At 37.7% G+C, this 27548-nt stretch overlaps 2 protein-coding genes across 3 annotated transcripts; one reads left to right on the top strand and one right to left on the bottom strand.

Moving 5' to 3' along the window:
• The first annotated feature begins 1423 nt into the window (after positions 1-1423).
• Positions 1424-19535, top strand: LOC146466258 (uncharacterized). Of its 2 annotated transcripts, XM_085127563.1 has the most exons (17): positions 1424-1521; positions 3215-3291; positions 3608-3625; positions 4549-4988; positions 5431-5590; positions 6316-6450; positions 7164-7603; positions 7964-8123; positions 9285-9461; positions 10296-10469; positions 10974-11147; positions 11505-11678; positions 12544-12974; positions 13786-13939; positions 16240-16317; positions 18226-18402; positions 19321-19535. In XM_085127563.1, the coding sequence occupies exons 2-16, from the start codon at positions 3240-3242 to the stop codon at positions 18399-18401; spliced, it is 2943 nt and encodes a 980-aa protein (XP_084983689.1). In that variant the 5' UTR covers positions 1424-1521; positions 3215-3239; the 3' UTR covers position 18402; positions 19321-19535. The 2 variants fall into 2 exon arrangements, with proteins under 2 accessions (XP_084983689.1, XP_084983690.1); XM_085127564.1 differs by lacking the exon at positions 11505-11678.
• A 2568-nt stretch (positions 19536-22103) lies between these two features.
• On the bottom strand, positions 22104-23234 carry LOC146466257 (carbohydrate sulfotransferase 5-like). Its single transcript, XM_085127624.1, has one exon. The coding sequence runs from the start codon at positions 23232-23234 to the stop codon at positions 22104-22106; it is 1131 nt and encodes a 376-aa protein (XP_084983750.1).
• Between the last annotated feature and the right edge of the window lie 4314 nt (positions 23235-27548).

The following is a 27548-nucleotide window of genomic DNA, read 5'->3' as shown; positions in this document are numbered from 1 at the left end:
ACCACAAAGGCTTTGGCTACACTGCTTGTCAGATAAGAAAAGCATCACGTCAGAGGCATGAACCTCCACTTCTTGTGAAAATCATTTAACTTCTTATTCTTCCCTGCAATATATAATTCAACTTGATATTTCTTAGCTAATAGGACCTTAAAGGAGGAAATGGTAGGTTTTGTATTATTATTCCTACAGTGATAAATTAGCGATTTTCCTACTAAAATACAGTAGTTCAGCAATACATGAATATTTCCACTAACGCGCACAATTACATCTTTCAAAGATAAAGTTATATCTTCTTTCATAACGTCGTACCAAAAAAGCTAGAATTTTAATATATCGAAATTGGTCTATTGTCTGTCGACACCCGTTATATGTAAGACAATTCAATGTAAATATATGCAAGATCGTGTCACCTTGTTTTAAACAGGTGTATCCCTACACAATAGAAAAGGGCTCAGCAAAAAAAAACAATTTAAACCAGAGAAAACTGATTATTTCTGTACAATTACATCATAATAACATGGAATTAAATAAAGCGGCATTGGATGAGGAAAGAAAAGTTCAATTCGAGTACAACTTATTTTTCATTTTTCACGAAATGAGAGAACACTACTATTCTAAATTTTTTCTTAGAGCAGCTGCTTTTAAGAACTTTTTCATAATAAAAAAGGAGAAATGCCGAAAAGTTGACATGACATCTAAAATTTATTAAAAAGAAAAACTTGAATTTATCATGAAACTTGTGAACTGATCCTGTCTGACGTAGGGGAAAGGTAAGCTTCCAAAACCAGCAAGAAAGAAAAACAAACAATGAAATGGAAAATCAGGGCAAGCTCAGTGAAATACTTAATGCCGCAATTCAGGAAAGAGAATTCAACAACCAATCCCGAAATCCTCCCTTCAGTTAAATGTTTGTAAGAGGCTTACTGGTTTGTCACTGTGTATAACAATAACGAAGAAACAGAACAGAACTCTATAGCGAAATTAGTTAACCTGTAAAGCGACAGCTGTGCTAAAGTTCCTTATCGTAATATACTCAGAGCCCCAGAACATGACCGAAAAACTTTACGTACATGTACGAAATGCTTTTGAACTAGTACGAATATTCAAATCTACCGAGAGCGCTACTGGATCATATTACTGAATTAATCCTATACATCGTTGCTTGCCTGCGGGGATTTAAATTTTATCATTGGCGATAAATGGAACAAGAACCCTACTACCGAGAAGGTATTTTCTTAAAGGTCGCTCTTTCATCAACTATAATCGTGTACTTCGATCCACTTTTTGCACACTATCTCTTCATGTAAATTATAATAAAAATACAGATAAAACTTAAAGTTGGTCCTTTGTCACAGCGGGCGTTGTCTCATCACAAAAGAATATTAATGCGAAATTTGTATATATCTGATTATCATAGCGTAAAGGCTTGAAAAGACAAGCCTGATTAAGCATAACTGCTTATATATAGCCGTTTATCAAGCGGGCCTATTCACGCTGAGGCGGCCTCTTGGAGTTTTTGAGGTAAGAGTTTGTATGATATGCTTTACGCGTAACACTAAAGTAACAGTTTACAAGAAAAATATCATAATTAACGAAAATTAAGGATTATTCAAATTTACGCTTGTTACTTTAAAAACGCGCGCACCAGAAATAAAGCGTAGCTTGCTTTTCCTCACCCGCTAAAGCAAAAACACACAAAAAAAGGAACAGTACAATTTTACTTTGATGTAAATTTAACTCCGGTTGGATAAAATATCGTACAAGTCAGCTCGCGTTGCCGGCCATAAAAAAAGTCAAATTGTGTTTGTTAAAATATTATTCAGTTAAAGGTATTGTAAACAGAAGAAGGAAAATTTTTAACGTAGTTAGGAAAGGAAGCTAGCTCTTCCATTGCCCAAACCTTTTAAAACAAAATGGATCAAACAATCACATAGATTTTCCTTAACATTACAAAATTTTGATACCTTATCGTAAAGTAGTCCGGAAAATGCAGTATCCTTTCTGAAATGCTTCAAGAGATTGTGCAAAGTAAAATACTTAATGATGTCTGCCTGTTAACTTCGAATCGAAGTTAACTCATTGGTATGAGCAGAAAACCTTTTCGTGACGGTTTCCTTCTTCACCGTGAATTGTGCAACATTTTACTAGAACGTGTTTGTGCCAAACAGGTAACAAGAAGGGGCGTGCATGCATTACGCTTTTTTACCAATACCTGAAAAAAGCGGACAAAAAAAATAGATCTTATGATTATAAACACTCAAAAACTAAAAATCAAATGATAACCTTCTTTTGAATATGACGAGTTTCGACCACTTACTGACACTTCGAAAGCGAAGCCAACGCGGCCCAACGCGGGCCAAACAAAGGCGTGTAAATTGGGCGTTGGATTTTTTAAGGGTGGCATAATGGTCGAAAACAATTCATTACAAATTGATACGAAATAATGTTTCTGTGGAGTTTTAAACCCTACGAAACACTTCAGAAAACAAATGTAGTTATAAATCAAAAACATATCTGAGTTTGTCTTTGAAAAAGCTTTGTTAAAATTCGTTTCTTCGTTCAAGCTTGGAGATCTCCTGCTATGGGCTCTCTGAGTTGGCTTCGCAAGCCGACTTTGAAGTCTTTGCATAATCTTCAGAGGTCTTGAGGAAGTTTAACAAATCCTAGCAACCAATGGCGATGGTAGGGATTGATATCGACCCCCACACTAGTACTACATGTGACATGACCCGCTTACTAATGTAAACATCTGGGGAACTGACGCTGAAGCCGAGAGTTATGTACCTTTGAATTCCCAAAACCTTCTCCCAGGGGTGTTTACACCAGTCTATTTGCGCGCAAAGTGACCATATTTTTGTTATTTATATTTTTTATAAAACTGTGAAAAGGCCACAAGAACGTTGTGCTCTTCTAAGTGTTACCTATATTATCAGGCAGGTCGGAGTTCAAATTAAAATTTATAAAAAAGTAAAAATTAAAATACATTTCTTCAGAGCCATAATCCACGCTGTCTATGGCACTTTGCAATTACAATTTGAAAAAATTTACGCAGAATAAAATTGTAAAAATTTTCAAATCAAGGCATCCTTAAACAGATAAGTCTTAAGCTTAGTTTTAAATACTACTACTAATGATGATTGCCTATGACAAAGTTATCTTAACAGACAAAATTGGAAAATTCGAAAATTCAAAATTCCACCTTTTGGTTTTGTAGGGGCGGTTGGTGCTCACTGCAGTGAATGATGAGGACTTCGTGGCTTTTGATAATTACCATTTTTGGTTTCTCTCTAAGTAAGTGATATATTTGCATATTCATTCACCGCTTTTTTAATATATCTACCTAAAAATATGCTACAGTGAATAGATTCTTCATTTATCTGGTTTAGCTTTTCTGTGGATTAAAGATGACTTCACACCCGCTTTTTTACATTAAAGAATATTTACTGGAGCTGCATATCTAAACAAACTATACAATAGACTAAAAGGAGAGAAAATTTGTGAAAGCAGACCATTTTTATTTCTTCTAAATTTTAAACTGACAATTTGTTTTTGTATTTTTAAAAGTCGTTGTAACTGATCTCATTTTAAATCTGCTCACCTTTTTCAGACACCTGCCAAGTGAAAGGTTAGTACTTTTTTTCTTATATATCTACCTGAATTTTTTGTAACAAAACCGCTCAAGTCATGTTTATGCATTGTTTCGTTCGAAAATTCCAAAAGTAGCCAATATAAAAACATAAGGTCCCTTAATCTCTTTTTTCCTTTCCTCTCTCTTCTCAGACATTTCTTCTTTCTATCGCATCATTCTGAACCCTCTCGGGAACAAAACTATAAAAAAAACCTCGCGTGTTTCAGTGTCGCTTCAAGAACTCACGTTTTCGTCATCCACATCAAAACTTCGGCTAAATATTTTCGTTGATATGGGATAAATTTTCGGCCACTTCTAATCCGTTTGGGCAAATCATATTTACATGCAAAGACATTTACCATGGGAATGATCCTTAACAGATCGGGAGAAAACTGGCGAGCATAAGGATCAGGTGTTAAGTCCAAAATTTGTCTAGTGTGAAAGACAAAACTGAAAAGATCAATATGTATAAGCAATCACTTAGGCAACTTTCAAGCATGTATGAACGACCAATCGATAGCGTTTCTCGAGTGTTCTGGTTCATTACTCAAACTGCCGAAAAATTTGCTATTCATCTCCGGGTAAGTCCTGGACGTCGCGCGAGACATTTCCGTAATTGGTCAGTAATAAAGTGACTTATTTGGAGTGTCTATCAACTTATATACCAAATAAGAACAATATTAACTTAAGCATGACTAATGGTGGGTAAAAGAGGTAAAGCAAATTTATTCGTACACTGTTAGATTTGGGTGGCCCTGGTATTGAACAGGGGACTATCGTGCAACAAATCCAGCTAGTTGTCAGCTAGCCGACTCGAACCAATCACTCGGCCACACCGCCTATTTAGATATGAACCTCCACTTCTGTGACTAATTGTGAAACATTCTCCCTTTTTTCCAATTTATCGCTTTTCGATATAGGTCAATGTGATCAAATCCTAGATATCGCTATCCTGGCTGATGTATCAAAAAGTATGACCGCCGGACAACGCGCTCAGCTGACGTCACTCGTCGGTCACTTGGTGGACAAATTCGGAGTCTCTTCTGACGGCAATCACTTTGGTGTCATCACCTTTGGAAACGAAGCAGAAGTCTTTAACACGTTTAAAGACTCAACTTACCACAACGAAGAGAACTTGAAAAGTTTGATGGAACAAAAATTTAAATATGTTCCACAAGCCTGGGGAACCCGTACAGATATTGCTCTGCATCTTGCATTTAGTCGGCTGTTTACTTCTGAAGGAGGAGACCGACCAAATGCCAAGAATGTTGTCATTGTATTCACTGATGGAATGCCTTTTATCAGTAAATGGGACAAAAAGCCCTTCATCCCATTTGAGCAGTCAACTGAGTTACTTCAGGTAGTCCATTATATTTACTTAATTGTCTCTTCTGTCAGCCTCTGATCACTGTCTGTCTGCTTGCAATTGTGTCTGTCTCTTACTCTCTTTCACTCTCCCTGCCTCTTTGTGTTTGTCACTCTGTCAGTCTTGGTCTCTCTGTGTTTCTCTACCTCTGCCTTAATGTCTCTCTCGGTTAGATGGAAGCTATTACTCAACAATATCCAAATGAAACAGTAACTGCGTTTTAAGGTATTGGGGGGGGGGGGAGGGGGGAGGGCATACCTCCCTAAACAAGACTCTTTTTTGCCTTCTGTGGTCGGGGCGGCGGATTCTTCCCTAGTAGTAATCGGAAGATCATAGGTTCGACTTCTGTTGGGAGAACTCGGAGTTTCTTTTTCCTTCCGAGTATGTCTGTGTCACTGACTGAAAAAAAAAATACATCTATTAAATATTGTGCTAGGCTAAAGATGTGAGCATTATTGTTGTTGGTGTTGGTCCACTTGTGTACAAGCAAGACAAGAACATGAGAAAGATCGCTGGTAGCGATGGCAAAGTGTTCCTTTTTGCTGATTTCTCTATACTCTCCAGCCATTTCGGGAACATAATGCAAGGAGCATGTGGTAACTTCCTTTATGATTGTTATTAGCCATATATTATATAAGTCTAGCCTTCCAGGGAAGAAAGTCATATATCGAAGTATTTGAGACATTTTGTAAGACCCACACCTCAGTACAAACCACATAAGGCACTGAATTCGAAAGCTTAAAAGGGAGAAACTTGCACTAACGTACAGCAAAATAAAAAAAAACTTAGAAAGTGACCCAAATAGTCTTCATTTGAAGAATATTTGCAAACAAAGACTTCAATTAATTAATGTTCTTTTTAGTGACAAAGTGAATAATTGCCGTGATTAATTTCTACTTGCACAGGACCTCAGGGATTTTTTAGAAAGGCCTTTGTTAAATTTTCAGATGTAAATTTTTGGCGTTGTTTGTTTTACTAATAATAAATAGTTAATAAATTGCAGGCTTGAGTTAGCCAAGTTTACGAATTTACGAACACGATAATTTACCTTTTTATACTTGTTGTATTATTTACGAATTTAGGAACACGAATATGAATACTCTATGATTTACCGTTGTATACAGCCATTTCAATAACTAGTGAGTTGATCATGCGTAATTGTTGAAAACACTATTTTATTAATATTCACATGGGTGTTATTAGTCACATGATTAACACAATTTCGAAACAATTCGAGCTAAACCCCGTGGGATTATACTTTGGCAAAGACATGTTAAGAAGTCAGCTTTTAATGAGTTTTTCTTCATTTTCACCAAACTAGAAACTGGATGGTCTTCTTCCGAGTGCAGTGTGAGCTGCGGAGGAGGAACAAAGACACTTACTAAAATATGTAAACCAGGAAATTCGGGCTGTACTCCAACTACAAAGACAGTTTCCTGTAACGAGCAACCATGTGGTGAGTTAAGTTTCTCTTGTATACACGATAACGATATATGATGCTCTTTTTGAAGCTTAGCAAAGCGATTGCACCTTTATCATCTGAAGTCGAAGCCTGCGATTATTGAAGTTTTTCAACGGTGGATATAATTCGATGACCCAAATCAAAGGCAAGAGTATGAAGAGTAAGACAGTTAAATGGAACGAAAAAATCAATAAAGAAAATTAGCAGATTACTTTTTCCCAGCCACAAATAAATGTTGTTAACCAAACAACATGCAGGTGGTGGTTTCATGACCTCGACTAACTCTATGCCTGTCCTTGATGGTCAGAAACTAAAAGTTATCGGCCCGAAGGTCGATAAAGGAGTCAAACTGTCTTTGCCGTGCAAAGCGAGGGGAAACTAAAGAACTGCAAAGACAACACCAAACTGTAATCGAACTCCCCTTCTCACTAAGTGAGCCGCATTTCTGTAAAATTAACACTGGTCTCGTGAGCCATTTGACGACTCATAACAGATGGAATGGACAACTTGAATTGCCATCATTGAAATCGATGGACAAACAATTGTGAGTACTAGGAGCAATAATTTAAAACTGAGTTTCTTTCCCAAGTAAAAAAACAAAGCACGACACCGTGTTAACAAAGGAGACATAGGATACCAAAGATACCATTGCAAAGGATACACAGCCTGAAAAGATCATTTTCCGTTTCTTTTCTTCGTCCTTTAAGGTGGATGTCGAGGCAGGATGGACATTGCTATTCTTGCCGACGTATCAAAGAGCATGACCAAACTACAACGTGATCAACTGACTACACTTGTTCATTCTTTGGTGGACAAAGTTGGAGTCTCTTCAGACGGAAGTCATTTTGCTGTTGTTACGTTTGGAAACGAAGCAGAAGTCTTTAACACCTTTAAAGACTCCAGTTACCACAACAAAGCAAGCTTGAAAAGTTTGATGACAGAAAAATTTCAGTACGTTCCAAAAGCCTGGGGAACCCGCACTGATCTCGCTCTAAATCTTGCAGTAACTAGGTTATTTACCCCTGAAGGTGGAGACAGATCAAATGCCAGGGATGTCGCTCTTGTCTTTACTGATGGACTGCCTTTGAAAGGAAAATGGGATACAAAGCCATGGATCCCATTTATACAATCGACCACCGCACTAGAGGTGATTTTAATAAGTATGATTAATTTCATTTTTTACGAGTGAATGCTATGAAACGAGTATAGGAATGAACTTGGATTTACTTGTCCTCTCAGCTGTAGACTCCCAGGGGCATTAACCGCTAACTTGTGAGCTCGCAGTTTAGTTTTTGTTTAGTGGGTATGTTTCACTGACATGCGCGGAAGCTTTAATTTAATGAAGATAATTTTAAAATGAGACATTATCATCCTCGATTGTGGTGTCCGCATCAAAAAGAGCGTGAGCCGCGTCGCAATGATCGAGAAGATCTTAACATTAACATTAACATTGGCTCCAGTTGACTACTCGCTGGCTTATTTATGTTTGGATTTCTAATTTTAACAGGCCAAAGGTGTGAGTGTCAATGTTGTTGGAGTTGGTGCACAAGTGTACAAACGAGAAGAAAAAATGAAAGAGATCGCTGGTAGCAAGGGAAAAGTGTTCCTGTTTGCAGACTTCTCCTTACTTGCCAATCGTTTTGATGAAATAATAAAAGGGGCTTGTGGTAAGTAATTTTGTTGTTTCCGGCTGATTCACTGAGGGCGCAGACAAAGCCGCATGTTTCAATGACTGTGGGCGCATCACCCGTAGCTTACGGTAAAAATTCTCTCGGCAATTCGTGCCTCGTTCGAAATGCTTCGCTTTTGCGACATCGCTCGATCGTTTCCCGGCTGGCGACCATTACCGGCTATGAAATCCTCAACAGAGGGGTCAGTATAACAAGATCCCACGAGACTTTGTTCAATCATGTTTTTGCGCAGCAATTTCCCAGTGAATTTAGCGGAAATTTATATTCAATTTGACTCTTCTACGCCCTTTGGCTGATTTTCTTGTTTTTCCTTTTTCTTTTTCTTTAAAAATGCCAACAGATTGACATAAGCACGTTAAAAGCACCCTCATCCTAACCGTCCAAAGACGGGATACATTTTTGCAATGTAAATAATTTTTTCCATCAACCGTCAAGAAGAGCTCCATAAAGACATAGAGCACAGCACTTTCCTCCTCAACAGTGGATAAATGTGCCAATGTAAAGTAGTTTAACATGTTAGAATCATTTCCCCATACATTATGAATTTCAGTGATTATTTGGCTCCAGCAAACATTTTAAGATGTAAATTAACGAAAAGAAGATCCGACGTTTCGACGACTCTTTTTTCTTTTTCTTGTTTTTTTTTTTTTTTTGCAAATTTTATACCTTCAGTTTTTACACAAAAAGTTTGGCATGAGTAGAGGCAGCTTGAGTGTTCAGTTTCGGCCTCTTATTTCCTTTAAGAAGCATTTAACAAATCAGATACTAAAGTTTACCTCGGCATTTCTTTAAGATAGAAAATCGCTCATGAAATTTAATCTACCTTGGGCAACTCTGAGGTAAATAAATATTCTACCACCCATTTAAAGGTAAGTCGACCGTCTAATGACCTGGCGGTATAGACTGTAAAATTATCTTCGCTTTTACCAAAGACAAGCCACAGTTTTTCATTACCTGGCCTACCGTGATAATGAGACGAAAATCCAACAAAATTCCAGCCTAGTTCACCCTGCGTCATGGTATCTTCTCATACAAAATCTCAGAAATATAAATAATATTATATCTGCCTGTTTGCCAAGTCTGTCCTCGGTGATTTGCCTCTACATAACCAGTGTTCTTTTATCTCAACCCTTCAAGTTGTTGATGGTGGGTACAGTGATTGGTCTGTGTCATCTGAGTGTAGTGTGACGTGTGGAGGAGGCAAACAGACATTCACAAGAACTTGTACCAATCCCGCGCCCTCTAACGATGGAAAGGATTGCAGTGAACTGGGTCCAGCTCAAAAGGAAGTTCCGTGCAATGAAAATGAATGCCGTAAGTATTGTAATATATGTTTCTATCTTTTTACTTTTGGGAACTTTCTTATATTAATTTTCTAAGGATGGTACATTTCAAGCTAACGCAATTCACTGCATAACATGTACAGTGAACGTTTCTCAAGCATTCAATTTCATAGTTAGAAACACACCTCTACTTGTTTGTGCTAGGAATTGAAAGGGAGACTGTATGTCCCTCTCCACCTATGACAAAAACGAAAAACCACTCTCAGTATAAAAAAATATCCACCTCAATGTTATTTTACACAAATATATCGCCACTGCAGATGGAATATGCTTCCTCAATCAATCAGCTGTACATGTGGTAGCCTGCCAACACTATGATACCTTACCATGGTCGTGAATTCTCTTTGGAGGGTTACCACATTTTAGCTTGCCTTCACTTTTTGGTAACCCGAAATGTTTTTATGCGACCCCTGCTCCATTTTCGCGACACACGCAGAAAGGCCAAAATATTGATGTCATGATTGGAGGAAAATAATAGTTATTTCCATGAAGATGAACCGGACCGCGAAGGCATGAGAGCTACTCTGATGGCATCACTCTTAATCAAGGGGTAAATTTTGACGAATAACTGTCGTTTTCTTAAGAATAGAGGAAATTCACCTAATCCACCTTTGCATTTTAACAAAAAGGCAATTTTTAATCGTTCAGTAAAATATTATTAGTGTTATACGCCCGTTCCATAATGTACTTTTAAGTAATTGTTATTGCCAGAGGATCCTATGTAGGCTACATTATTTAATTTCATAAGAACCAGGTGTTTCTAAATTCGTCAGTGCATGCAAAAACTTTCGCATTTCTATTTTAGCAATTGACGGTGGATACACTGATTGGTCAGCTTCTAAATGCAGCAAGACGTGTGGTGGAGGAACACAGACACTTACAAGAACCTGCACTAAACCTCCGCCGTCCAAAGGTGGAAAGGATTGCAGTGAACTGGGACCAGCTAAGAAGACACAGACGTGCAATACAAACAAATGCCGTAAGTTTCTTACAAATTATCGTGAGATATCTGAATGCCATGTCATTTATGATAGCCACACTCAATTAGATAGAGGGCCACAAGTTTATTAGTTACCTCAACTACTCCGTGCCACCCTCTCTAAATAAAATGTATTATTATTATTATTATTATTATTATTATTATTATTATTATTATTATTATTATTATTATTATTATTATTATTTGACTAAATGGTTGGCTGAAGAACAGAGTGATTGAATGATCATGAGTAGCTGGTTGGCCCACGATCGATCGATCAATCGATCAATCGATCAATCAATTAATCAATCATTCAATTTAACACTCAATCGAGCATTATTTTTCTTCGCGAGGTACTGTGGTTTACTTGTTCTTGGTGAAATCCATTTTTATGTTTGCAGTAATTATAAGACCTGCGACGGTTAGATAGTGACACGATTTTAGTCAGGGAGTTTATCACGAGCACAGTCAGAACATTTCAAACTTCTTCAACCTTTATTCTAGCAACTGACGGTGGATACACTGATTGGTCAGCTTCTAAATGCAGCAAGACGTGTGGTGGAGGAACGCAGACACTTACAAGAACCTGCACTAATCCCCCGCCATCCAATGGGGGAAAGGATTGCAGTGAGCTGGGACCAGCTAAGAAGACACAGAAGTGCAACACAAACGAATGCCGTAAGTTTCTAACAAATCATCGTGAGATATCTGAATGTCATGTCATTGATGATAGCCACGCTCGAAAAAATAGACTACTTGACTAAATGGTTGGCTGAAGAACTGAGAGTGATTGAATGAATGGCTGGTTGGCTCACAATCAATCATTCAATAAAGCATGTAACACTCAACCGAACATTATTTTGCTTCGCAAGGTAGCGTGTGGTTTACTTGTTCTTGGTGAAATCCATTTTTATCTTTAGATCATAGAACAGTTATAAGACTTGCGACGGTTAGACATTAAGATGATCAGTTAAACTGGAAGTTTTCCATGAACACAATCAGAACATTTCAAACCCTCTTCAACCTTAATTATAGCAACTGACGGTGGATACACTGATTGGTCGGCTTCTAAATGCAGCAAGACGTGTGGTGGAGGAACACAGACACTTACAAGAACCTGTACCAATCCCCCGCCATCCAAAGGTGGAAAGGATTGCAGTGAGCTGGGACCAGCAAAGAAAACACAGAAGTGCAATACAGATGAATGCCGTAGGTTTCTTTTTAACATTGCTTGATATGTATTTTAAAAAAATTGCTTTGACACGTTTAGTGATTCATTAAGTGACAGATTGACTGACCGAATGACTGTTGGCAAAGTGAATGTCATCGTAGACTTGGCTAGTCCAAACCGAATCGCACTTGTTTTCTGGAGAGATACAACTGGTTCTGGTGGCATCCCGCGTACAGAGATTTAACTGCACTATGGTCCATTTTGTGGGAAGTAAAAAGCCTCATCTGAGTCATGTTTTCCAAATTTAAGTATGCAATTAAAAAATGATCAGTTTATGCTTATGGATCTATCGTGTGAACCCTTTGAACTGGCTTTCCAGTAAGGACTGAATCATAATAATCCGCATAGAGAGAAGACACACTGAATAAAATGCCAGTTTTTCCTACTTTAACTTTCTTGAGAATAATGTATTGTTCAGTACTTGACACAGGCATACTCGAAGAAAAGAAATCCGAGTGCTCTTTTCAGGACTGGAACCTAAGACCTTCCGATTACTAGTTAGGATGCTCGACCACTGAGCTACAGGAGACTCATGGGATCTAAGGCCACTAAAGTAGGTTCATGCAGAAAAAAGTTTAAAATCTCTTTGACCCACTGTCACTTTCTTATCTGAATATCTTATTTAGAATTTTTTTCTAGATTCTTCAAGTTTAAGATATTACAGGTTTAATAAAACCTCAAGGTGTTGAGTGAATGAATTATAAAGATAGTGAAATGGTCAGAAATTGAAAAGAAAACAAAAATTGTAATTGAAATATCCCAGCTACAGTTCCTGAATTTTGTCAGGCTAATTTTAAATAGGCCAGAAGGGCTGCAATAATTTTATCTCAAATGAAATTTCAGCTGAACCTGTCTGCGAAAACCCTCCGCTGGATTTAAGCATTGTAATAGACCAAACAAAGAGTGTTGGAGAAGAAAACTATGACAAAATGTTGGAATCCGTCCGCACGCTCATATCAAAGTTCGACGTCGGTCCTGACCAAACTCGTGTTTCAATTGTTACATATCACAAAGACGGGGAAGTTCGGGTGAGTTTTGATGACGCAAAATATCAAAGCCAGAAAGGGTTGGGCCAGCTTCTGGATGACATGATAGCCAACGACAAGTTGGGTAGTCCCACACGGACTGATAACGCACTGGATGTGGTCGGTAAGGAAGTGTTTAATACCAAGAACGGAGACCGTCCAGAGTCGCCTAATGTCATGATTGTGTTAACTGATGGTGCGACCCACAAAAGTTCGAGGCCATATAGCGAGGTCCTTCCAGCACTTGAGGTGAGTATTTTGAAAACGGAATCATTGAATAACACAATTGCAGAGTTTTAATTGGCTTAGCGACTATGGGATATCTGTCCTGAGCCATAAGCCATTATCCTGTTCCGGAGAGATAGCTGCCATTAAACTGTTTTCTGGATAATAATAAGTTCTGCTTTTTTATTGTAGTTACTGTTGTTTCAACAAAACAGATTTCCTCTCGCGGTTATTGGTTAAAGGAAGGACCTCGTTGGCTATTTATCATCTATCAATATATAAATTATTATTAAAAACTCAATCATTGTATAATGCAATTCGAGTGATTTGATTGGCTTAGCGGCCATGGTATATGAGCCATTATACCATGGCCGAGAAATGGCGTCTATTAAATTGTCTGCTGGTTATTCTTACGCAGCGAAATCAGTAAGATTTAAGAATATTTCTTGATTGTTTTTGATAAAACAATTATTCCACTTGCGCTTGTTGGATATGAGATGATTATAGCCAACTCGTCGCTACGCGCCTCGTTGGCTATCTATCATCTCATATCCAACGCGCGCTCGTGGAATAATTGTTAAATAGTTATAAAATAATAAGTAATTTCAAAAACAAACTGAGTGGCATGAGATTTCACCTTGGCAACACTTTTTAACGCAAGGAAAATGTTTCTGATATAATAACCTTCATCTAACCATTTTTCTCTTTATTATAGAATAGAAAGTAGCTAATAACACGTCACCCAACATATTTTGTAATAATATCGAATTACGACAAAATGTAAACTTCCTGAGGATAATACGTTTTCATTCTTGATTTTTCTTGAAATTGTCAGAAGGAAGATGTCCACCGAATTGCTGTTGGTATTGGAAATGAGATTAAGTTCGAAGAGCTTGAAACAATCGCAGGGAATCCCAAGGACGTAGTGAGTGCCGCGAGTTTTGATGAGCTAGCGAAAGCGGTGGACCAAATCCAAAAAGCTACATGCCGTAAGTAAATTTTTTTACAATATGTAATTTGCACAATGCTTGTCAACATTCGAGGGCGCTTATTGTGTGAAAGATTTTAGAAATTTAGAAATTTAGGGGAAAGACTGATAAGCGTGAAAGGCGCCAACCCTTCACTTTATAAGCAGGAAATACTTCTGTCCCCAGAGCGTTAAAAGTAACATTCGGAAGCCCTCTATTGAAAATGTCTGGATGAAGGTCTGTCCATACGATACGATACGATATGATAATTTTATTTAGACACGGTAATTCCATCAGCTACAAAATTATCATTATCAACTTACTATCTATCTACCTAACTAAAATCATAAAAGTAAAAATAAAATAGAATAAAACAATAAATGCTGCTTTCCTTGGAGGCCGTGTTTAAACGATTTGATAATTCATTCTCCCTAGCTAGGTGGGAGAGGAAACGAGGCTTTGTGAAGCATTTTCTGAAAAGAATATTGGTTCATATAAACTATTATTTACAAAGAAGTAGTAAAAGAGGCTCTAACATCACAACTCAATGCGCCTTACTCTACAGATAGGTGGGATTTTGTAGAGGCTTGGGGACAGACAGTTAGGCACCTTTATTTAGTTATAAAGCTCAGGGTAGTCCCTTCAGGAGCTTAAAAGCACCCTGCTATCAATAGGAGCCCTAAGCGCTAAATACACTAATTACAATGCATACATACTATAAAAAGTAATAACAATGTGGATATAATAAGAAAAGCTGTTTACAATATAGATAAACTATAAAAACTATATACAAAGTGTTAATAAAAGCAATGAACTATATAATAAGTGCAGTAATCCCTCTTAAGGGGAGCACTCCCTCTTAATTATTATGTGAGTTTCAAAGCTATAGCAATAAGTCTTGGAGGATAAAACTACCTCCTGCGATGTTTTCTAAAAGATGCGCAACGGGAGATGCTCCACATCATGATTTCTAATTGGTGTCTATCTTGGCTTTGTAGATTTCCCCAAACTTTGAGAAAGCCACCAAAATTGACCAAAGAAGTAAAATGATAAACGAAAAGAAAAATAGTTGAGTTAAGGCAAACAAAATTTCTAAAAAGGTGTTGTATAAATTAGGTTGCCATGATATCAGCGGATTATACGAAAATTGACTAACCACACGAAATTGTTCCCAAAGAAGTCGAATGGTTTGGTGCCGTTTATTAACGAGTTAAAAAAGTTACCATCATTGAAAGTCAACTGGAGTCTGCAGAAACTCCCTTCTCTCAAGATCCTATGAATAAATTTGAATTGAAATTCTTTCAACTTATTTTCTTTGCATGTTTTTAAAGCCATTTTAAAAACATCTGTCCAATTTTCTGTGTCTATTGAAGTATCTCTTTTCCATCTTTGTCATCTTCGTCATCACAAAGAAAGAACTCTTCAAATATGGGATAAATACAGACAGCGACTGCATTTACTGTAGTGGCCAGAATCCATAAATCACACATTTGTAGACTGCGAATTTACAAAAACCTTTACAAACAAAGTCATTAATTGGTTTAACACTCAGAATGTTTCCAACTTTCAACCAGATACAAAGGAAACGCTTTTCGCCACCTTTAAGCAGCCAACATACATGAAGCTAGTGAGAAAATTCAATTACACCCTCCTTTTCATGAAATTCTATGTGTATGTAAGTAAACTAAAGAACAGTCCACTTGTACTAAACGAACTTATCACTAGAATCAATTATAAATACAAAGTTGAAAATTTGTAATTTAACACCGAAAAAATACTAGTAACGTGATTATGCTTCTCATAAACTTTACAGACTAAGGTATTTTTATTATATTAAATTAAGATCAAAAATTGTTCCTACTCCCCAATCGACATGCTATTTTAATAGCATAATTAATAATAGCATAATAATAAAAACATAAAGATTAAAATCTTTTTTTTTTTTGCTTTTTTATTCAGAATTAATTAATTACTTTATTTTATTCATTTTCCTAATGTATGAAAGTAACACCTGGTGTAAATAAGTAATGTATATTGTAATATCGGAGGCCATAGCAGAGTACTTTGTCATTGTAATTTACAATTTGTGATACATGTAATTTGTTAAAGATGTGTTACTTTAAATTAAAAAACAAAAACAAAAACAAAAAAATAGTACGGGCATAGTAGTTGAAAGACCCTCGCCCCTTCATTCTTTCCACTGAACTAAGCCTGATGTGACTGTACCTCTTAAGCGTCCCTTCCCGGAGAATCTCTCTATAGGATAATCCATGCGTCCGTATTTTCGTTGATTGAAACAATGTTTTTGTTTCCTTCAACAGAAACAGGAGGAGCCGGGGGAGGAGGAGGCGGCGGAGGTGGGGGAGGAGGCGGAGGCGGAGGAGGCGGAGCAAAGCCAGGTAGCGTTTAGTTTCTGGCATTGTTGAAAATGCAATTTACTTAATAGTACTTATTTTGTAACACATTTGAAAATCGAAACAGTCGCATGTATATCAGACGTGGATGGTAAAAGTTCCTCCCACTGGGGTAGAAGCAAGGGTCTGGAAAGGAAGAACGTTTAATAAAACACGTTTACTTCAGTACTCAAGATAATAAGTTTCTTGCACATTACACTTGACAAAGCTTTATTTTCCTTTGCAAGTACGAAAGCACTTGTCATGTTTTTCGTTGGCAATTTTACTTGTTCTTCCCGATAGGCAAAGCAGTTGTTTATCTAGGCCGAAACTTATCGGGTAGCCAAATATGCTCACTGATACAAGTTTGTTTTCTTTCAAAAGCCTCCTTGTCTAAAAAATTGCCAAAATGACAAAGTCCTCTAGGAAACATTTGTCAGTGTAGTGGGCAAAATATGAGCGTGTAAACCAACATCTAGTTTTTGTCAGTACAACAAAATGCGTCAATTTTTTACCTTGATAAATCTCTCTTTTGAAAGAATGGCATGACAGTCATCGAACGAGAATACTTGTCAAGGTAACTCAACCTTAAGAAGAGGACATTGTTTATTGCATACTAACAAGTGAAATTGTCAGAAACATTCTCAAGTGAAACTTGGTCGGGCGTGTACAAGGCTGTTTTGCGGTTACAACGGAGAACTTTCCAAGAATAATTGACAATCTTTAACACGGGCAATTATAACGTCTCATACTCTCACCACATGACTCTGAGGATGACTGAGGGTCACTGTTCTTAGTCAAAAAAACGTATTAATTTCAATGGAGTAGTTAAAACGATGGTTTAGATTTTTTAACAATAACCCTACAAGTGCACAGAAACTGCTGTTCAGAGCGATTATCCCTTAGAACATCATATTGAATTTTTATCTAAAAAATAGATTCCGCTGATAATTCTTTCGTCAATTTCTCTTGGCAAGTAGGTACCAAATATGAAATACCAACGGAGAAATTTAATTTTCATAAAATTTTGTGATTCGAACTTTTCGCACTCCGGTCTGTGTTCGAAACACACTGGCGTGATCGTGAATTTTGAAAGACTTCCAGCCGTTAGTTCTGGAGATTACAGATTATTCAAAGCCTCCTAATTCGCTAGTTATAAACAATGATCAGTCACGTTTACAATGAGATGAATCGCAATCATGGGCTCTAATTACTGTAATAAATCTGAGGGTACAAAGTCTATCTAGTTTAAGCACTAATATCGCAACAGCGTGTTAGTCCACGTTCAAAGGAATACGGTGCAAAAGACGCTCATACTCACAGGCTCTTCTACATATCAGTGGAAAGTTCCATCCATTATCTACGAAAATCTGTTAAAACATTTGGCCGCACTCCAGTTTCTGTTCCACAAGTGAGAGATAAAAGTTGTGACATTCGACTAACACGACCGCATTTCCATCGAACATGTCATCAACAAATGTTAGCAACAAATCAAGAAATGAAATAACTATCGCTTTGAAATTTCTCCACGAGGCAAGGTTAAACATTTCTTACCAATTTGATTGTAATAAAAACGCTAGAAGAGTTTAATGAAAGTTGCCATGCAACGAGATAAGTCCATCACATTGAAGTAAATTCACTGTCCACCATGTTTTTTAGCTGCTGACCAGTTCGTTTATTGGCTTAAAAACAAATAAAAACATGATGGTGGACAGCAATTGTGGTTTGTTCTTCCTAGGAGAAAAACCTAATTTTTTTTTCTGGTGTTGTAAGAGCAATTTCATGTTAAAAAACAAGTTCTTTGGGAAATACTTGAGCAGTTTTGACCAAAAAGCAGCAAAATTGCTGCAAAACAAAATTTCATGCATGTTTAAAATTAAAAGTGAACATTTATTTCATATAAAATATTTCTAGTTAACGGGAACTGGTCCAAGTGGTCTAAGTATACCAAGTGCAGCAAGACATGTGGCGGGGGAACACAGACCAGAATGCGCGTCTGCAACAATCCTGCTCCCGCTAATGGCGGCAAAAACTGCAAGGGAAGTGCATCAAAGAAGAAGAAGTGCGCAAAGAAGCGGTGTCCCAAATAAGGTATTGTCAAAATGACGACTTGTATGGTATCTTTTATATTTCCCTAAAATTATGGACAAATGCTCTTCCTAAAAAAATGTTTGGAAATGGTATCTCAACACGATCAATGGAAGAGGAAGTGTAACTGGCCATCAAAACCACTTTCCAAGCATATTTGTCTCAACTTGTACGAGGTACTTAAGGAAAGATGCAAGAGGGACTTCCTGCAAACACGATAGCGACACCAATGTCACTATAAAATATAAATTTCAATCAATCAGTTCACGATTATTCAATTCGTTCAACTTGTACAAAGTGGCTGAACAGGAACAGAATTGGTAGGAACGACGTTTGAGTTAAGACATGCAGAGAACGAAAAGTTACCGTTATGTGCTCCACAAAATCTTGAATCTGGTCATTTCTCGTTGTCGTTCTGCAGAGGACGGCGAAGAAATTTACATGCGTGATGTAAAATTTGATAACTCACAAGCACGGCCATTTTTTCCATTAAATCCTGTTTGTGACATTCTCGTTGCCAGCCTAGTATAGTAGTAGCTGCTCAAACAACTTAAATCAAGCATGTATCTCTGATTAACCTAGAATGTAGAGGCTTTTTTACTATAACCCAGCTTAACTATGCGTGGCCGAGTGGTCACTGGCGCGGAATTGTAAACCGGGGATCCCAAGTTCAAGTCTCTGGCCACGCTAATTGTAAATGACCAACTTGTTAGCCCCACCCACTCCCCCCCCCCTCCCCTCCTTACCCCCCGGCCACTTTGGATAACTAAATATAGTTATGTTTGTTTACATTATTTATTTCTTTACTAAATAACATCGACACTAATAACTGATTAAAGTTACACATTATTTCTTTATTAAATTAAATCGACACTTTTAAAATAGCGTTGTTGTTATCATTTGTTATGTTTCTATTTGCAGATGTTCAGCAGTCTGGTGGTCTTGTGGTATTTCAATGGAATGTTTTGGGTAAAAGAACGGAATTATAGCCAACCTGGGCTGATCTGGATAGACTTTCAGTATCGAGTATAACTTTTGCTTTTTACTGAAGGTGGCATGGGAACCAATGTTAAAAAAATACTAAAATGTGACGCAAGACATAATGGTGAATAAAGGGTATGACTTTGTGCATATGAGTTCCATGAAATATTTCTTTAAAGCGTAAACGGTCTAATCTTCATGAGTTTCCCTGTAGCTCAGCAGTTACCCCATCTTACCCTATGTGGAAGGTTATGTAACAGACTCCAGTGGCGGAATCAGATGTTTACTTTCCTTTCCAGTCCTAATTGCTGGTGACATTGGAATGCTTCTTACCTACATGACTAAATTGGACACTTTGTTTGTCCACGAGACTCCACTACGCACAGCATATGTATTTTTTTGTCTGTAAACTCCACTTTGAATTTACCAAAAAAAAACCAATTTGTACTATACGAGAAAAACAACAAAATTGTCCCGACAACAAAACATGAAGAAACTTATAGCGACAGAAAAGCCCAATTTCGATATATTAACATTCAGTCTGAAACAATAAACATCACTTCAAGGCTCCGGGGAATAAACCCATATTAACTCTACAATTTATTTCGTGGAGCCTCGCAGTGATTTTAATTGTTTCAGGCTAAATTTTAATACATCGAAATTGGGCTATTATTTTGCATGTCCCTCGGGCAAAACAAAAAACAATTTAGTTCCTAATGGAAAAGTCTTGGCATTCTTTCTTTTGTCAATTGTTTACAAGTATCTGGGGAAAACCCATTTTAAAACTAATTGATCAAAAGATTAGTTTCCCAAGAAACGAATCGAATCCCCCGTACCAAATTCATACCTGGACAAAACGTTGTTTGATCAGCACTAGGTCAATACCACACACACACAAAAAAAGTAGAAGAGTGAGCCGTTGAATTTTTAAATATTTTTATCCCAATAAGGTAGAATATTCGCCATAAATAAAACAGTCATAGTATTGTTTCCAACACCAACGATAATTAAACCCAAGAAAGCCAACGGCAAAAGAATACAAGTGTGAGTCTATATATTGGTCGCATTTTCAGAGAGTTAATCATAGTGTAGATCAGTGCTTAACCCCGAATTGTTGTTCCCCGACTAAATGAACTGAGCTAATTTAATGTTCTCTCCGTCGTCTGCCAAACAAATGAGCTTCTGTTTTCGTCTACGTCAGGACTGCGAGGATTAGGAATATTACATTGTGTAAACATCATAACGTATACAACAAGCGAATTTGATTTTCCGAGCTGTGCAACTGATTTGCGATTTTGTTTGATTTGTGTGAGGATTTGCCCTTAGAAATTTCTTTAGATGAATCCGAGATGGAAAGTTGGGTGTCTGGTGATCTCGCCTTTGACAGAAAGTGAGGCTGGAGTTCATGATCACTTTGTTTTGATACAAACCTCACTGCTTCTCATACGAAAATGATGCCAGTGTTCTTATGTTAAAACGTTTCTATTTACTTGTTTTTACTACTTTTGAAAGGCACTGATGTTTTTTATCGAAACAGAGGCAAATTCAGCCTCGCTTCCTCCTTCCTCCTTCGCTGGGCTGTTGTCGTCCCTACCTTTTGAAAAAGTAGGCCTTCACTAAAGTTATTAAAAAAGGATCAGGAAAGATCCTTTATTCATCACTGATTCATCTAAAGTTGTTATTAAAAGTAAATCTAATTTGAGACAAAATCGCAAATAAGCAGCACAGCGCAAAAAAAAAAGTCAAATTGGGTCTTCTTTTGCATGTTGATGGCTCTTGGAAAGCATAAGCTTCAATACTTATTGTATGGAATCGGTATGATATAAACAGAAACGGTGGTCCGCTGACAATAAGTTATCCACTTCAAAGTTAGAATTTTATTTTGTTTATGCCTGGGCGTCGTATTTTATTACCCAAAGTTTGTCATAGGTAACGCATTTATTTGACTGTGATTTTTACTTTTTTTGAGCACTAGTTTGAAATTTTTCCACAAAATTTCAAATTCATTGGCCAAAACCAAAATTTGAACGTTTTGAAGGTTGATTACTTGTAGTGTCTAAGTTCTATAATTTTATGGAATTCTGATTTAAAGGCCACTGAAATCGTCGTTCCATCTTACCTCCCGACTGTAGGAGCAGGAAATTGGCCTACGAATTTGGCTTTCGTTGAACGCTTAAATTAACGCAATATCTATCAAAAAGCAGTAATGTCTTTGGTAAAGGAAGAGTCATAGAACAAATTTATAGCGTTACATGTACAGGTTTTCCGTAGTTAAAGGGGAAGTATCATGGGGTTTTTGATATCTTTTTTTAAAAATGATGAAATAAGACCATCAATCAGCTGCCAAATAATTCTAGAATGGCAAGAGGAAAGAAATCAACTCAATTCTTGAGAGGAACAACTCGTGATCTGTTCTAGCGCATTTTGGAAACAAAAATGCGAGAACTTGAAAAACATTAGCCTAAGATTTTTCAATTTTCAATCCATACTGACATACTCTGTCTCTGGCCAGAGGCACTAATTGACAGTTTTATTGCACTAGAGTGATAATTTATAACAAACTTGACAATTATTTTGTTGTTTCTGCTGACGGACAAACATTTTTGGGTTTTAAAATGACAGCAAATTTGCGTAATACTTCCCCTTTAATTCTTTTGTTTCACGAATCGAATGAACATGAAGGAATTTTAGCATTTGTTCAATTTGTACCTAGGCATTCTGATTTAGTGATTGAAGGGGAATGGCATCTCGTCAGTGTAAAGTTTCAGATTGCCATCACGAAGGACGCGAACAGAGCCATTGATACCAATGTAACCCATCATGTACATCAATGGCCAACACCCTTTTTCAAACTCCGATACTTGGGAGGCCTCCAAACGAGGTCTCCAGTGTTCAATTCTCTTCGTATCACTTTTAGAAATGACAAAAGGGGCGATGCGATTTGTAATGCCAGTGGGGCGAATACCTTTCTCAACCCACTTGGTAATTGAATTAACCATGGGCAAACCTGTAAAGTTATACATTTTCTGCATTGTTCTTATCAAATCCTTCACAGTATCTTCGTAACGAATCAGAATGTAGCGGCCTCTGAACCAATTTGACCACTCTTCATTTACGTATTTCAAATTTTCTTCGATTTGCGAGCACATAATGTTTGAATGGCGTCTTATCATTTCTTTTCCTTCCTGGCAGGCGTTTCTTGTGACAATCAACTTCTTTTTCGGTCCATTTGGCATATAGAACTTGTTGATAATTAAAGATGAAGTAACAGCTCGAGGATCTCTGACAAGGTGAACTATCAAACACTTAAACGTATCGGGCTGAGAGCTACAGATCTGCTGAAGTTCACGTACTCCAATTTCTCCTGGAAGTCGAGTTTGCATGATCTTTGCGATTATAATTCGTCGTGATTTGCAAGCTTCTCTGACTGATTCCCTGGTAAAATTTCCTTTTGGGCCAACTTGCCATGCCAGGTAGTCTTTCGATCTCCTCAACCAATCCGGAAATAGGTAATCAATAGTCTTTTCTCTTTGGAAGTTACACGTAAACAAGTCCCCAAGCAAGTTGAAAAAATCAAGCCTGTAGGATTTTTCTGCTTTCTTATCCAGAACATTCCACTCACCTAATCCACAGCGATCACCGTAAACTGTCATCCTTAGCTTGTTGAGGGGCTCATAGAGATAAAACACGTCTGGATGCAAGTTAAATAGATTACCGAAAAAGGTTGACCCTGAACTCATGTGCGTCAGAATGATCACATTCAACCTTGTTACGTTGTTGGAAAAGTTTGATTTGAGTCCCGTGTTTAACCCGCCTTCCTCTGTCTTGTTGGTCGTAATCCTTTTTGATTTCATTACCTCCCATATATCCAACACGTCTGTCGTATTCCAGGTATTTATACTGATCAGGAGAATAGGCAAGAAGACAATCAAAGACGTCCAACATTTAATTCTGCTGTTTTTCATTCTAAATGAAAAAAAAAAAAAACCCTACAATGGGCATGTCAACATCAAGCGAATACAACCGTATGCTAATTTCCAACGTTCACAAAAGCATCATTGTTATGAACTCTCTTGACTCACGCTTTTCCAGGAATGTTTTTGAAGCCGTTCAAAAAACTCGCAGTACGTGTTCTATCGGGTCTAAAACCACGCGCCTCACGGTTTTAAATCCCGATAAAATACTCCAGCTCGTGTTTTTAAACATTACATAGACCTGTGCACTAGAAGTGAAATACAAAGCATATTAAATCAAGGCCATTATTATTCCGGATTCCCTTTTGCATGACGAGCAATTTGTACAACGTACATGGCAGGTGTTACCCTCACGGGTACACAAAGGAATAATAAAAAGCCCGGAACGCATTTTATTTTGGCACGATGTATTATAGATATAGATATAGAAATAAGCAGATCGTCCCATCTTTACTCATTATACCTCTAATGGGTTACATGAAATAAGAACAACATTTAGGTATATGAAAGAAATGTGATGGTATATTTCCAGCCTGGTGAATGAATGAGAATGATGATTATTCTGGAAAGTGACGCAGGCATACTCGGAAAAAAGAAATCCGAGTGCTCCTATCAGGAGTCGAACCTAAGACCTTCCGATTACTAGTTCGGATGCTCTACCACTGAGCTACAGGAGACTCGTGGGAGCTAAGGCCATTAAACTAGGTTCATGGGACAAACATCCTGCATACTGCTAGGATTTGAATGTCGAACGGTGGTATATGAAAGGATGTTTGTCCAATGAACCTAGTTTAATGGCCTTAGCTCCCACGAGTCTCCTGTAGCTCAGTGGTAGAGCATCCGAACTAGTAATCGGAAGGTCTTAGGTTCGACTCCTGATAGGAGCACTCGGATTTCCTTTTTTTTTCCGAGTATGCCTGCGTCACTTTCCAGAATAATCATCATTCTCATCATTTAGGTTGTTTATCTCGCTTACGAATTTTTCTTGTCACTGCCACTCACAACAGTGTTCACTACGTATTATTAGAAAATCTGTTCGGATAAGAACTCCTTAACCTCAAAAAGTTTCTCCTTCTTTTCGCCAACATTTTCCTGCCTTTAAAATCCTAGATGACCTTCGAAAGTAAAATTAAAAGGAGATCTTTGAACTCGGCGACCACTCGAGTAAAGCCGCCATCTTTTATTCCAATTTTTCAATATATTTTTGGAGCGCTCTTGACCTAGTCTCACCACGCATTAAACGCCACTCAAGAACCAAGTGGAATTTTATAGCCGACAAGTCAACCGATGCAGAAACAGAAATTCACAAATTCCCAAATATCCTCAAAATGGCCATAAATAACAATAAATACAACAAAGCGACGAGATTAAAGTGTTTCTAGAGTTCAGAGTGTACTTGTTGCATTCAGACACAAACTCCTATATTTGCCGAAGTGTGTTGTGTTTATGTGTGGAACAAGTTAATACAGGGTGTCAGTAAAACGCGGGGCCGGGGCCGGGGCCGGGGCCGGTTTTTTTTCTCTCTCTCTCTCTTTTCAATAATAATAATAATAATAATAATAATAATAATAATAATAATAATAATAATAATGATAATAATGATAATAATAATAATAATAATAATAATAATAATATATTCGCTATCACCAACGGCTCAAACAGGAATTATGAAAGCCCCATTTACACTACAAAAAATTTTTGGCACGGCTCGGATAAAAATGGTACGCGTACCAAAAAATATAGCACTGATGTCCTGTTTACACGTCTTTTTTTCTGCCGAGCTAAGCGGTGTGAGATTAAAGGCCCGTTTACACGTTAAAAGAGAAGCCGGAACGGCTCGCTTAGAAACAAGTACCGGTTCCAGACGAAATCTCCCGTTTACACGTAGAAATTCTGTAATGACGTACCTAACAGAAAAAGGCACGGTACTTGAGAGCCCCTTGGAACGGGTACTAGACCGTTTACACGTTGTTTTCTTCGAGACCGGTAACGATAGAGCTCGCGATAATTAAACAAAACTGCTTCGATTAGTTGTTCATATGCACTTACACATACAGTACACTGTGCGTATCTCCGACTATCATAGATTTACAAGCACTTTTCTGGTTTCTTCTGAAGAAGAGAACACGAAATTCACGTTTGACAGCGCGAGTGATTCTTCAAAGAAATGCTTCTGAGAAAATGTACCGAATTAGGAGAAAAACAAGGCTTACAGTTGTCCTATTAACAGCCCTTGTATCGCACTTCACAGTCAAACGGAGCTTGTGGCAAATTCCAAGAACAAGCGCTTGGTTTGATCTTGCATACAGCACTTACTCTGACGATCAACGAACAATGGTATGCTAAACAACCGATGTGGAGTACTACGGGCTCAGAAAAAAAACGGTAACAAAACGGTACCGAAATAAGGGCGAGCGTTTACATGTTGAAAAGAAAACAAAAATGTGGGTACGGAACCGTTTTTTATCGGTTCCGTTCCGAAAGGGGTCCATAGCCGCCTATGGACCTTTTTAGGAACGGAACGGATAAGACTGGAACGGGTCAAGCACCGTTTACACATTAAATTTTGTCGGAGCCGTTCGTCTTTTTATCCGAGCCGTTCCAATTTTGTCGGTCGTGTAAACGGCCCTTATGTTTTGGTACGGGTAAAAGGCTCAAAATCTTAGGTAGCATACGCGATTATTCCTTAGGACGCATGCGGCCAATGGCTTATTTTATTCAAACATGGCGGACGAGATGTATTTGGAGTGTCTACTTCTAAAAAGGCCAAACATCTTGTCTCGGGACGTCAAAAATCAGTCTTTTCCGGTTCTTTTTTCCAGAATAATAGAAAAAGGCGAAGATACAAAATGTTCATTGTAATAGCAGCAATGCTGGTGGCTTGGAACTGTCCTATCGAGCGACGATTTTAGATGTTAACACGCACTGAGTAGTCGCTGGTTTGAGATGCTAGAAACAGGACAGGAACTGGATTCCTATACTTCATTTTCTTTCAAACAGTGATCGCGAGACTTTCTTGGCGACTTCCTTGTTGCAGGGCCCGCCGAGTCCGCCATGTTGAATGGAATTACTACACATGCTCCAACAGATGGTGCTGACTAAAGTGATGAAGGCTCGTTGGCAAAAAAATTGGTTTGGCACGGTCAATCGTTTACACTACACATTTCGTCCGAGCCGGACGGAGAGTTTGGGAAGGCGTACCAATTTCACCCGTGCTCGGACTACCTTTTCACAAGGGCCGAGCACAGGTGAAATCTTGGTTCGGCAGGGATAAAATTTGGTACGGCAAAATCATTTACACCACAAAATTTACCCGAGCCGAACCTTTTTCTTTTGATACCCGTGCCATTTTTATCCGAGCCATGCCAAAAATTTTCTGTAGTGTAAATGGGGCCTCAGAGCTTCGTGATAAGGGCTTTCAATCGTTTTTCACGTTATCAACCATCATCTTCTACAACACGTTGGAAGGAAGAGAGTTTGACAGTCAATCCACGTCAAACTTTACTGTTTTTTTTTTTTTAATTTGAATGGAGTTTTTAAATTTACATGTCAGTTTTGATGTCATCAATGAGATTTCAGCATTCCCGTAGAAATTTCCCTAGTTTATTGATGGTATAAAACTATGAATTTTTCTTTACATTACAGCAACAGTATTTCAAGAATAACAATTGTCTCCCAAGTATTTTGAATTTTTTTTTGTCAGTTAATGCGTCTTTTTCGCAAAGATTTCCAGAGAAATGTTCTACACTCTATTCAAATGCCGAGCTTTACAAAGGAATTCGAACGCATGTTTATTTCATTCTCGGAAATAATAGTCACGCGTGACATGGATTGACTGTAACAAACGAACACGATCATGGAAGGCGGCGGGGTGTTCATAGTAAGTTCATGCACATTCTAGTTTCTAGTTCACGAATTTGTTAGGTCAAGGAAATATATTGTCTCGTACCTTTTTTTTTTTTTTGCCTCATTTCGTTCCTTTATCCTCTCTTGAATGTAGTCAATTCACGGAACCAATGTCCGGAACTGCATCGAGTGTTGTCACCGATGACCTATCCTAAGCTAGTAAGCTTTAGAGACAACTTTTTTATATTGGCTTTAACCCTTTAGTTTAACCCACAAATGACCTGTATATTAAAAATAAAAAAAAAGTTAAAAAAAAAAAAAAAAAAGAAGAGGAAAGAGACCCCGACC

The sequence above is a fragment of the Pavona decussata genome, unplaced genomic scaffold, assembly GCF_977016875.1.
Source record: "Pavona decussata unplaced genomic scaffold, jaPavDecu1.1 SCAFFOLD_149, whole genome shotgun sequence".
In the NCBI taxonomy this organism is placed as follows: domain Eukaryota; kingdom Metazoa; phylum Cnidaria; class Anthozoa; order Scleractinia; family Agariciidae; genus Pavona; species Pavona decussata.
This window is presented reverse-complemented; position numbering and strand designations above follow the sequence as displayed.